The following is a 14295-nucleotide window of genomic DNA, read 5'->3' on the forward strand; positions in this document are numbered from 1 at the left end:
GGTTGCCAACTTTCGGTGGCTCACGATCCGGAGGGGGCGGGACAGTGACATCACAGGGGCATGTCATTGACACAACGGGGTGGATCAATTGATATACATCATGGTGCGGGGCTATGACGTGGAGATCTGCGATTGGCTGATTGCCATGTCAATCAAGGGGGGGGCCTGCCTAGTTTTTCTTATTTGAAAAACCGGGCAGACTTTCTTGACCCCGGCAGCCTTCTGAAAACCAGGCTGTGCAGGTCCTTCTGAAAACCTGACTGGTGGCAACCCTAATGTGTTTTATGTTTTATTATAAATCATTCACCTGCATTAACCCTTATGACTGCAATAAAAAGGGTTTTCATAGAATCTGTTGGTGAGCATTGAAATCTGTTCTTTTGATCCCCTTTAGAACTCCAGCGCAGATCAACGTGTACGGCTAGACCTTGGACTATGGGACAAATTTAGCGAACTAGCGACAAAGTGCATTATTAAAATAGTGGAATTTGCAAAACGCTTACCCGGATTCACTAGCCTGACCATAGCAGATCAGATCACACTACTTAAAGCCGCTTGTCTGGATATTTTGGTAAGTGATTATGTCAGTGATTTGATTTCTTGTTCTAGTCTATCCTCCTGCTTTCTGTGCCCCCAGCACACCCTCGTTTCACTTGTATTAAGTGGTGAGGTTAAGCAATGGATCCTTTATGTAAATGAACTTTAAGGGGCATATTTATTACGCTGTGTAAAAAAAGGCAGGATAATATACCATATATCGCCAGGATTCTCCGCATAAAAAACAGTGTACATTTTTACCTGTTTTTTCTTATGTGACTTCTGCTGGAAGCAATATAAAATAACGGCATCAAATCTGGCATTTACATGGCATAAAATTACACACACCTTCACCATTTATTTATCACAGCTTTTTACACTGTTTTTTTGGTGGCAATTTTAGTTTTACACCGCAAAATAAATATGCAGCTAAGTGAAAACTATAAATGTTCGCAATGAACATATTGTCTGTTGACATAAAAGCAACCTTCAAAATATCCCTTTCTACTCTCTAGTGTTGCCTCAAGTGAACTATGGCAAGCTCTAATATAATAAATATATGTATATAGATTTCAAACACATATTTATAGTGTAGCACTTATGTTATGGATGGGAGCTTCCATGTCATTGCTGCCTCCACAGTGGCATGAGTTTCAACCAACTTCAGCATGACAGCAGCATTTATCTGACACAAAATGCCAGATTATTTTGGTATATATATATATATATATGTATATATATATAACAACAGATGAAGCTTGCACTCACAGGTCTTCAAGTGTTTATTGGATCAAAAAACAACTAAAGTTTCGGCTAGCACTCTAGCCTAGTGTGCTAGTCGTAACGTTAGTTGTTTTTTGATCCAATAAATAAATCAGTCCACGAAAGCACTCACAGCAGTCACCCCCTCAGGGCCCCCCGGCAGCTCGCGCGCCACTGGATTCCGGCCAAAATAGCGAATGGAGGGGGGGGCCCGGCTGCATGTCCCGCGCCAGGGCCCGTCCCCCTCTAGTTACATTACTGCCATCCAGCGTGTATCAACAAATCATTTATTGGTGCATGGTATATCAACGCGTTTCGGCTCACATGGAGCCACGGTCTTTCTGTAGAGCAGTGTCGAAAATGTATGTTTTGTGCTGCCAGCAGTTAAAATAAGCCTTCATTTGTTTAAGTTGGACTGGGAAGAGTACCAGATAATAGGTGGGAACATGGAAGTTTATTAAAGCACTTTCTCATGCTATGGTCATGAACAGATACTTTATTTCATCTTAGTGAACCTTTCTGCCTAATCTATAAAGCCTTGATAATATTATATTCACAGTTATAACAACTAGGCCTGGTTATGGAAGTAGATGATGGATAGAGAAAGGCTGATATATGAGCATTATTACATTATTGGATTATCTAGCTTTTTAGTATTAGTGTTTTCTGTATTCTTTGTTTTATGTTATATATTTGCATTGAGAGCTTAATTTCCTAAACGTCTAATATAGTGAAACTAAGAGTAAATTTAGAGTCACGCTGCTGAAATACATATCCCAACTTACAGCAGCCATGTTCGTTCAAAGTATTGATACTGGTGGAAGAAATGGACATTATTCATGAGAAGTAAAACCAGCTGGCCAGGGCAGAATGTTTTGGGCTATGGCTTCCTATAGATGGTACCCTCTTGTGGGTATGAACTGGTATGAGACTGTATTTGTAGAGTGCTACAGAGAATAAATCTGTACAGTAATATTTGGAAGGGACGTAAAGTGTGTATGACTTAGAAGGGCTCTGATCTGATAGGTTAGAAGAGCGCTGATCTCTGATTTGCATGATTTAATACATGTGGTTTCTAGAAGTGAATGGATGCTGTACACTGGCTTTCTGGTTAGTGATGTGCGGATCAAGAAAAACTGAACTTACACAGACCCTAAACCGCAAAACCTTAACCCGCACCCAACCCTGACCTGCAAAACCTTAAACCACACCCTACCCTAGCCCACAAAATGTTGCCATTGTAGGACCTGCATCCAACCTATACCTGCATCTTATAGCTCTGTACACTACTTCTGTGTGTCCCTCTACAAGACTCTTTGGGATCAGAGGAGGGTTATGCTTCCCCAGTCTGACCAACGCCCAACCATAACCTGCAATGTTTGGACGAATTTCAACCGGAACCTGCCCAAACAGTGGTCAGCCCACACATCACTATTTCAGGTCCCTGTCTCAGGTTACCTTTCCAGCCTCTCATACAAGTCACAGTGTAAGGTTTTTTGGTGGGCCCCTGGCATCCCAGTCCAACACTGGCCACAAAGATCAGTCCCGACACATACAGTATATCAGGCCAGTTACAATCATCCTGGGAATTAGTTATCTTTTTAGTAAAAAACGAATTGCCTGGCAAACATGCAATTTGGAAAAGAGTAATAATAAAATGTGTTATTAGAGATAATGATTTACAGACTCTAAGTTATCCTTTAACCCAGATGGATCATAGCTGGTATTAATCATGTTATTTCTAGAGCCAAACGGATCCCCTCTCAGAGTACCCTGTGACCTCCTCTCATACCCAGCCAGAAGCTCTTGTGAATAGACTCTCAATTCTGACATTGATGAACAGCGAAAACACAGAGCTTGAGTCAAGCTATCCTCTGTTCTGCTGCGGGAGAGAAACTGGGGCTGCCCTGAGGTTATTCTCCCTGTGAATTCATTCTTACTGTACTCTCTTATCTCCTTAATGTGTGTGGTCTCTCTCCACAAGACATAACCATGCATCAACGTTTACATGCCTGCCATTATTACACTATTATGATAAGTGAGCACTGCCTCCCACCTATTCCAAGGCTCTTGCTGTGATTTAATAAGTACAATGTTTTTCAAGCTCTAGCATACCATACCTCTTCACACTTACAATTTAACTCCAGCATACAGCTTTTTCTCAGACCTAGGTTGTTACGGCACAGCACAAAGATTTTTTTCAGCCCTATGTTAAACCTCTCCCCTTCTAAAATGCTACCGGCATGGGGGAGGATCAAGCCCATTTAAGCAGATGCCTTGGTCTGGAGTCACCGACCCCAAGACATGCAATTATGCAGGGAGATGCCAACCCAGAAAAAACTTGAATAGAGGTGAATAGTTCGGACCACCATACGGGGTTTACCTTGACGTGGTATGATGTCATCAATTTTATGATCATAACTTTGTAACTAAAAAACAATTGTTTTGCAAAATACATGCATTAGCTTAGATACTAAATTTATATGTGAAACAGGGGACCAGGGAATGTGCATTGATCAATTGTTTTCTTTTTTGTATGTTTGTAACTATCCTGGCCAGATCAGATGCACTTCCTTTGTATTTTTATTTGGCCTTGGAGTTCTCCCCAAAGTGTCCCTTTTATGTACATTTCAGCCCTATGATGGATCTCCTACTGTTGACAGTTTGCAACAGTAGGAGATAACATCAGAAGGCAAAATCTATTAGGGTAAGTCCACACAGGGCGTTTTGGGGAGATTTGGTCATCTGGTGCCAGCTAAAATGAAAAGACGCCAGCGCTAATCACACCGGGCAATTTGTTTTCTGAAGTCGCCCGAAGTTTCCTCGTGATCGTTTAGCGTTTTTTCATTTTAGCCGGCACAGGAACAGGGAAGGCGTTTGGGGAGATTGGTCGCCGCAAAAACAAGGTGATTAGTCGCCAGGCGACCAAATCTCCCCAAAACGCCCTGTGTGGCCTGACCCTTAAGTTTGAGGGGTAATGTAACTGGTAATGTAAGGGGGAAAAAAACCTGCAGTTTGCAACTGTTATAGTAACCCATAGCAACCAATCACAATTATAATTTTTTGGTAAGTTTATTAAATACAACAGTTGCTAGGGGTTAGTAGACCCAGGCAAACTTGGCAACTTTTATTCCATTAAACTGTAAGGGTAGGACTACATAGACTTTTTGGTGCGATCCGACGAGCTGCGAAAAAACTCATGCGACAGAAATAAGGTAAAAGATAGAAATGACTGTCGGATACAGATGCAGCGTGCAGCGTTTTGTCGTAGTGTGTCGGATTGCGCCGAAAACGTCCATGTAGTCCTACCCTTATGGTAATACAATACATGCACCAGGGCTAATAACCCATAATATCAATCAACAATTATTGGGCAGCCATTTAAAAGCTAATAGCTAACTGGTGGTTATGGCTTATTAGTCCTGGAACAATCATAATTACATAATTAATGATTATAGGGATGCACCAATTTTAGGATTTGGTATCTTTGTAAAGTAGAATTCTTAGGAAATTTTTGTGATGTAGGGGGACAGGATGGAGGGGGGCACTTATGTTCTTGCCCATGCCTGCCCCTCCTAAATACAGTCAGCACTAGGGTTGCCATCTGGACGGTATTTTACCTCGGTAAAAAATAATGGTTGATCCCAATGTTATTAATAGGGAAAAAAGATAAATATATAGGAAGGCCGGTATTTTTCCCCCAGAAAAGACGGCATCTTAAATTCAGCCCTTAAATGAATGCAACTTTATAGCATTGGACAATTGGAGGAGAAAACCTGTAGTTAGATTATGTCATTTGTGTGGGATATGCAATTTAGAGATCAGAATCTGTTCTGTATTACCTTCCTGATTTGTCAGAAGAGTCTGCAATCTCACTTTCTGCTCAGGAATAATGATACAGCGGCTATTTCAAGCTCTTTTACTTTATAGAATTGTTTAGAAACATAACATTTGTCAAAACAGCCATCTTTGTACACAATATGCAGTCGCTGAGTTCTGACCCATGACCTACAGCCTGCAGTGTCACAAAGGGGGGCACTTAACCTCGAGGACAGCTCCTCCCTCATCATCAAAACCAAATAACTCACTATTGAATAATACAGTATGATGATATGGTTTTGTTCAGAATGAGATAGATAACACTTTTTCATGAATATATGTCCATCCATTACACTGCCCTACTGTGCTAAGAACATGTAGATTAAACAAACAACTAAAATGTTATAATACAAAGGAGAACCATAAAGCTGAGTATGTCATTAAATAACAGATGTGTCAGGAGGAAGCTGCTATTTGAACAGCTTATATTTAAGCTATTACCGTATTATAAATTCACTTGTCTTTCCCTTTTTTCTGCTGTTTCCTCTCCTTTATACACAGTACAGGGATGAGATCCATCATTCTGGAAACCTGTTATCCAGAAAGCTCAGAATTACGGAAAGGCTATCTTCCATTATAAAGGCTGTCTCCATTATATAGTGCAGGGATCCCCAACCTTGTGAACCCGTGAGCAACATTCAGAATTAAAAGGAGTTGGGGAGCAACACTAGCATGAAAATGTTCCTAAGGTGCCAAATAAGTGCTGTGATTGGCCATTTAGTAGCCCCTATGTGGATTGTCAACCTACATTGAGGCTCTGTTTAGCAGTGCAATTGGTTTTTATGCAGCCAAAACTTGCTTCCAAGCCTGGAATTCAAAAATAAGCAACTGCTTTGAGGCCACTGGGAGCAACATCCAAGGGGTTGGTGAGCAACATGTTGCTCACGAGCTACTGGTTGGGGATCGCTGATATAGTGATTAAAGTACCCCCTCTTGTGAAATATAAGGATACTATAAGTTTCATGACCATATAAAAATACGAGGCCGAAGGAACTCCAAGGTAACTTCTAATATCCTCATATTTTGCAACAGGGGGTTCTTTATTTATTATAATACACAAGTTTCAGTGAGTCATGTGACAGAAATTAGATCACTACTCACCGTTTATAACTGATCATCACATTTATAAGATATTCATGGCTTTTGTGTATTATAATCAAATAACCTAATCTTTAAAAATGATTTCCTTTTTTCTTTGTAATAATAAAACAGTACCTTGTACTTGATCCCAACTAAGATATAATTAATCCTTAATGGAGGCAAAACCAGCCTATTGGGTTTATTTAATGTTTACATGATTTTCTATTAGACTTAAGGTATGGAGATCCAAATTACAGAAAGATCCATTATCCAGAAAAACCCTGAGCATTTGAGATAATAGGTCCCATACCTGTACATTTTTCAGGGCAGAGTCTACTTTCTCACTGTTTTTATTGGATCTCTGTGTATCTTACTACTCCCTTTCCATAATGCAATGTATAACCATAACTTACACATACACGAGTCTGATTGCATTTTGAGTACTACACCCTGAGAATCAGTTCAGTGCCCCCGTCTGATATATACAGAAATATACAGAGGTGCCGTTGGTAATTGTTACTGGGTTGCATATTCTCAGGCCTAGAATTCAAAAGGCATCAAGCAGATATTTGAAGCAGTTACATGGCTGAATGCGTTCATATTATTGCCCCCGAAATGTATTTTCCCTAAGTGGGTCTGCACCTTTCTGTGACCCCTTATGATTTATTGAACTCACTGTCATCTTCATTCAGTTCCCTCAATCTGCCATCCAGTGTTTGATTTGGTCCCAGTCTCCAGCCAGCTCCCACAGATCAGAATGCCTTCCCTTTGTTGGCCTTTTCTTGTGAGGGGTGAAAAATGAAGAGTTTTGTTAAGACAGAAAGGGAACGCTTGCATGCTCAGGATAGCAGGAATGTGTGACTGATCTGCTGATTCTCTCCTGCTTTACAATTTCCGTCCCTGCCATGGGAATGAAGCAAATGTTACCTATCATCATATTCCTTTATATTCCCTGCATCTGAGACCTTTAACTTTCAATAAGCAGTTGGAGTGGGTATTAGGGATTGTTGACTGTCAAAATAGGACCTATAGACTTATATGAACATAAAAATAGCAAGTTATAGCCCTTGTAAAGCATACTTTCACATCTGTGTCTTATTATTTTTATTTGTGGGATGCAAATTATAGGAAATAATAAACCAGTGTGACTATTGCCTTACCCACTTTCACATCGCTTTCTTTTTTTTTCTTTTTGGTTGCTTGTTCCATTGAGACACAGGAGAACTGGACAAATACATTAGTAGGGTAAATTGTAGGGTAGATTTGGGAACAAAAACAACAAAACTCTACCAAATTATAAGAGTGAATATAGTCTTGAGAACTATATGTTGGATGTTACAGCATCCATGAAAATGACTTCTCATGCTAATCATGGTGGTGTCATTTGTACACGGATAAAGAATTCGCCAAAAGATTGTGTACAGGGAATTACTGCCAGTGGTACATTCACATACTGGAATAAGCTATTAAATGCTGTATCACAAACTGGCAATCTGGGTGGCTAGGTAGCTGATGAGATTCAGTGTGTGGATTGTTCACCATTAAATTAACTTTTAATATGATGAAGAAGGTGATATTCTGAGACAATTTCCAATTGGCCTTCATTTTCAATTTTGTGCGTTTTTTATATTATTTAGCTTTTTGTTCAGCAGTTCTCCAGTTTGCAATTTCAGCAGCTGGTTGTTAGGATCTTATTTAACCTAGCAACCAGTAAGTAATTTGAAAGAGAGTAAGGCATGTGACAAGAAAAGGGACTAAATGGAAAGATAAGTAATAAAAACTAATAATAAAATCGTAGCCTCAGAGCAATAGCTTTTGGCTGCTGGGGTCAGTGACCAACGTTCCCCCTATTTCTTTTCAAAAAAAATTCTATAGTGCACCTTTTTTAGAGTCGTGTACTCACTGGTGGTGTGCACATCAAAATTATGTGTGGCCTCATAATTTGTGTGCGCAAGCACGAGAGCACAACTTAGAGGGAATAGTGTCAGCGACCGCCATTTGAAAGCTGGAAAGAGTCAGAAAACTATGAAATAACTATGAAAAGTAAAACATAAAGTCCAATTGAAAAGTTGCTTGGAATACGCCTTTAATGTAAGGTTAGGAAATAAAATATGCAAGCCAATCACACCGTTAATGGGAATAATCTAGGCAAATCCTCGCGAAAGACCTATGGGGATATGGGGGATAATACACAGAGCTGTAGCAAACAATAGCAGCCACCAGCATGTTTTTGCAAGTTATTGTCCTGTATTAAAGAGGTATAAGTAGTGGCAGGTAAGAGTACCGAGGAATTCTAGAAAGAAATGTTGCACTGTAGACAAAAATATGGCAAACTGAGCTTTACACCTTTAGTAAATGGTCCTATAGCATATAATCCAGTGCCCCATTCCAACAACATGGGTACAGTGCTGGCACATACCTAGTAATGGTGGCAGTTAGCTCTATCATTTGTTCTGGTCTAAACATATTATCTGTAGGATAACTCTGTAATTCAGGGGTGTCCAACCTGCGGCCCAAGGGCTGAACGCAGCCCAGGATGGATATGAATGTGGCCCATCTTGAACCAATCCAGGAAACGTCATGTTGCAATGTCACGCACAGAGAGTGTATGTATGCGGTCGCTAATTGTGTGCATGTGTGGTTTCAATTTGACATGGGGTGTGCGGTGTGTGTGGCTTCCTAGTGCAGGAAAAGCAGTTAACAAGTGTGCGTTCGGTCACTTACAAAGGCAGGTAAGCATTCTTCAGCGGCATCGCCCACTATTATAGGTATATATGCAGCGCCTACATTTGAACAAAATTAGAACCAAATTATCTGATGAGCACCTTGAAAATTCATTGAGAACTGAAACTATTTCCATTCAACCAGATATTGATACATTAGTTTCTCAAAAATCCCACTAGGTTCATGATACCCTCTTTTCTTTTACTTTTACAATAAAATAAATCAAAAGTTAGCGTTAGTGTTTGTGTGTATTTTAGGTGTGGCCCCAGAACATTTTTCTTCTGCCAATGTGGCCCAGGGAAGACAAAAGTTTGGACACCCCTGCTGTAAGCCCTTGGTACAGTGTGTGGGAGACTACAGTGTTGCACAACACAGCTTTAAATACTTTGCTATGTCTGCATTGCAAATCTTTGTAATTCCTAGAACTAAACGTAATTTACATGCAACATACCTACAAAGTTGTTGTTACTGTGGGGTCTGTAGTATCATTTCCCAGAGTGCAACAGTCACACACATGGTGAGCTTAGAGGGCTGCGCGTCAATAATTCTGTGCCTGATTCCTTTTTGTATATCCAGCAGCAGATTTAATACCGAGGGTGTAACTTGCAGTGGGGGGAGCTGGGACCTGAGGAGTCTCAATTCTTTTGGAAATGTAATATTCAACCGAAATAGAAAGAAATAGAAAAACAAAGCCACTCGCATGGGTAAAGGGATATTGTATTGCATTTGGTAGGTGGGGAGCCCTTGGGTGCAGGAATATTTGGGTAGGGAAAGCAAGGCTCAGATTTTGCTCTAGAGACCATGCTAGTTACACGACTGACGATGTACACCCATAGATAAAAGAGAAAAAGCTCAAAAACAATCGGCAATTATAGTTTCCCTTTAATTTAAAGTGAAATTGTGCAGTTCTCTTGTGTAACAAATTCAAATAAAGAAATTGTGCTTCAGCTAAAAAGACCCAATTCTCCAAAGCATTCCTTTCAGATAATATGCAGCGTCATTTACTACTGTTCCGCTTCCTTGCCTAATTCATGAAGGATATACCAAATACACAGCACAGTGAGGGTGTCCCCCCCCCCCCGCACTACAGAACCCAGTGCCTTCTCCGGCTGTCTTTTGTGCACATGAATATGTATGTGATGAAAGTGTGAGAATAATAGTATGGCACCTGGCCCAGTAAGATTTATATGAAGCCCAGCTGGGAAGCAGACAGTATTCTGGGGGGCTGTTGCAAAGGATCGGTTCTCATGTGGAAGGGAAGGGGTTAAGTAGCTTTATAGCAGCCCCCCCCAGAGACATACAGAGACCGAGTCAGTTTCATGGGAACCCTGTGCAAGAGATCAGAGGCTCATTTACCTGTAATAGCATTTGTGCCTTATTTCCATTACCATCTTATCTTTATTCATAGCTTCATAATCTCCCTATCACGTACAACTCTTGGTTTTTAATTTGAGATTAAACATTTATGACCAATTTCAGTTAGGTAATTAGATAACAACAGAACATTCCCAGCGCAGCACTTTTATTTGCCACTTTTTGTAGATTCAGCCCTGGACCCAGACACAGTGACACGTTAGCAATAAGGAGAATCAGCAGTGGGTTGTGTTGCACACTCATTTTAGTGCTCGGCTAGGACACCACTCTTTTGCCACTGGTTGTCCTTAAAGGGGAACTATCACAAAAATGAAGATTTAATATAAGCTTCAGCATGCTGAATTAAGAAACTTTGTAAATGCAATCAATTAAATATTCTGCATCGTTTCGGAAATAATCAAGTTTATGTTCACTGTCCCTCTCTCAGCATCTGTTGCTCTTCATTCTCTCTTCATGCAGGAAATTTTCATTTTCGCGATAGTTCCCCTTTAATATCAGGAGACTGGAAGTTGGATTAAGTAAAGGTATTCATAGAATATAGGCCGTGGACAGATAGCTGGAGATTTTTGAGGACTATAAATGCTGGTGGGCAGGGGAATATCTATAGCCAGATGAGCAAGGAAAGCCTGACAGGCAGAGAACCCCAAATAAATCCTGTATTATCCTACAGTAGAGCTCAGACACAAGTTATAGGTCCTACAATCCAATCCTGTATTATTCTACAGTAGGGACACAGGTTATAGGTCCTGTAGTCTGGTCCTGTATTATCCTACAGTAGAGCTCCGACACAAGTTATAGGTCCTACAATCCAATCCTGTATTATTCTACAGTAGGGACACAGGTTATAGGTCCTGTAGTCTGGTCCTGTATTATCCTACAGTAGAGCTCAGACACAAGTTATAGGTCCTGTAGTCTGATCCTGTATTATCCTACAGTAGAGCTGGGGCACAGGTTATAGGTCCTGTAGTCTGATTCTGTATTATCCTACAGTAGAGCTGGGGCACAGGTTATAGGTCCTGTAGTCTGATCCTGTATTATCCTACATTAGAGCTCAGACACAAGTTATAGGTTCTGTAACTATGTAGTCTGATCCTGTATTATCATACAGTAGAGCTGGGACACAATTTATAGGTCCTGTAGTCTGATCGTGTATTATCCTACAGTAGAGCTGGAACACAAGTTATAGGTCCTGTAGTCTGATCCTGTATTATCATACAGTAGAGCTCAGACACAAGTTATAGCTCCTGTTACTATGTAGTCTGATCCTGTATTATCCTACTTTAGAGCTGGGGCACAGGTTATAGGTCCTGTAGTGTGATCCTGTATTATCCTACAGTAGAGCTGGGGCACAGGTTATAGGTCCTGTAGTCTGATCCTGTATTAACCTACAGTAGAGCTGGGACACAAGTTATAGGTCCTGTAGTCTGATCCTGTATTATCCTACAGTAGAGCTCAGACACAAGTTATAGGTTCTGTAACTATGTAGTCTGATCCTGTATTATCATACAGTAGAGCTGGGACACAATTTATAGGTCCTGTAGTCTGATCATGTATTATCCTACAGTAGAGCTGGAACACAAGTTATAGGTCTAGTGCTGATCCTGTAATTAATACTCTACACGTAAGCCAGACATCCACTATCAGTTAAAATAGCTCCTGATGTGACTCTGTAGTCTTAAATCCACTTGTATTATCTCTAGCTATTAGAGCTTGGAGGCCACAAGGTTATGAAGAAGGCGTTCTGCTAATGTGATCCTAGTATTAATCTCTGAACAAGTAGAAGCTTGGGGCACGGTTATAGGTCCTGTACTTCTATCCTAGGTATTACCAATACAAGTAGTAGCTGGACAGCACACAGGTTATAGGTAGAGGTAAGGTCTGGAATCCTTGGTATTATCGCTAATCAGTAGAGCTGGGCACAAGGTGTAGGTCCTGTCAAGGATCCCGGATATTAACCTGACCCAGCAGAGCTGGGACACAAGTTATCAGGTCTGTATGCTGATCTGTATTCTCCTACAGTAGAGCTCGACCATAGTTGGATAGGTTCTGTAACCTAGTAGATCTGAGATCCCGTTACTTGTTAATCATACACCGTAAGGAGCTTGGAAAAACAATTTAATAGGATCGGCTTGTTACTGTATCTGATCATTAAATCCTAATAGAGCGAACAAAGTTAAGGTCTGTAGTTGATCCTGTAGTATCCTACAGTAAGCTCAGAGGACAAGTTATAGCTTACACTGGTACTATGTGTCTGATCGCTGTATCATATCTAACTGTTACGAGTGGGGACAGGTTGCGCGGGACTCTGTATGTGATCCTGTATTATCCTACAGTAGAGCGATGGGGCACAGTGTTCACTATTGGTTCCGTAGTTCTGATCAGTATTAACCCTATCATGTAGAGCTGGGACCAAGTTATAGGTCCTGTAGTAGGTTCTGATCCTTGTATTAGTGCATACCGGTAGACTCAGAGCACAAGTTATAGTCTGTTACCTATATGTAGTTTGATCCTGGTAATTATCCTCTTTAGAGCTGGGCAGGCACAGTATAAGGTCTGTGTGTGATCTGTATTAATCCTACAGTAGAACTGGGGGACAGGTTATAAGGATCCTGTAGTCGATCTGTATTTAACCTTACAGTCAACGCCTGCGACACAAGTTTAGGTCCTGTGTCTGATCCGTAATATCCTACAGGTAGAAAGCTCAAGACTACAAGGTTTTAATTTGCTGTTCCGTAACTATGTAGTCTGATCCTGTATTATCATCAGTAGACGTCTGGGGGACAAACATTTATAGTCCGTCAGTCTGATCATGTATTATCCTACAGTAGAGCTGGAACACAAGTTATAGGTCCTGTAGTTCTGATTCTTCTGTATTATCCTACACAGTAGAGCTCAGACACAAAGTTATAGCTCTCGTTTATGTAGGTCTGATCCTGTATTCTCCTATATCGCACATGGGCAACAGGTTATGAGCGTTCCTGTAGTGAAGATCGCTGATAAATTATCCCTTAAACAGTAGGAGCTGGGGCATCAGGTTATATAGGTCTGTCTCCTGATCCTGTTATATGAACCTACATAGAAGCCGGGACAAAATTATAGTCCTGTAGATTATTTCCTTATTTATCATTCTAACAGTAAACTGCTGGTGGCACCAGTGTTTATAGGTCCTGTAGTTCTGATCCTGTGATAATCTAACAGTAGCGCTCAGACACAATCTAGGTTCTTGTACACTATGTAGTCCTGATCCTGTTTTATCATACAGTCGAGCTGGGGACACAATTTATAGGTCTCGTAGTCTGAATCATGTATTATCCCACAGTAGAGCTGGAAACAAGTATAGGGTCCTGTAATCTGATGCCTGTATGTAACTTATCCAGCAAGAAGCTGGCAGATCCAAGTTATAGCGCTCTGCTTAATAATGTAGCCTAGAGCCTGTACTTATCCACTATTAGCAGCTGGGCCATACATGTTGAAAGCGTATCCTGTAGTGTGAATCCAGGATATCTTATTACATGTATGAGGCTGTGGCTGCACAGCGTTATATGAAGTGTCCTCGTAGACTGATCCTGTATTACCTACAGTTAGAGCTGGACACAAGTTTATAGGGTCGCTGTAGTCTGACCTGTTTATCAATCAGTAGAGCTCAGCCACAAGTTATAGGTTCTGTATCTAGGTACTCATGTCTGATCCTGTAATTATCATACAGCTAGAGTCTGGACAGCTGATTTTAAAGGGTCCTTAATGGTATTCTCTGATTCATCGGTATTCAATACGTACATGATTAGAAGGCTGGAACCAAGTTTATAGGTCCTGGTGAGATCCTGTAATTTCTAACAGAGAGCTCGCAGGCGCACTGTCATGGACTGGTCATTGGGTATTACGTCTGCACAACTTTGCCATTTCATTATGGTCTGAACTGACATAGGCATGCTATTATTA

General features: G+C 40.8%; 1 protein-coding gene across 3 annotated transcripts in view; it reads left to right on the plus strand.

Annotated features, from left to right (window-relative positions):
- The window catches only part of rarb.S (retinoic acid receptor beta S homeolog), a 245930-nt gene that overhangs the window by 219549 nt on the left and 12086 nt on the right, over positions 1-14295 (plus strand). For all 3 annotated transcript variants that reach the window (XM_041567529.1, XM_041567530.1, XM_018269282.2), the window contains exon 5: positions 395-571. In XM_041567529.1, the coding sequence (XP_041423463.1) occupies positions 395-571 (177 nt within the window). The remainder of the gene's footprint in view (positions 1-394; positions 572-14295) is intronic.

Source organism: Xenopus laevis, chromosome 6S (assembly GCF_017654675.1).
Source record: "Xenopus laevis strain J_2021 chromosome 6S, Xenopus_laevis_v10.1, whole genome shotgun sequence".
Lineage (NCBI taxonomy): Eukaryota > Metazoa > Chordata > Amphibia > Anura > Pipidae > Xenopus > Xenopus laevis.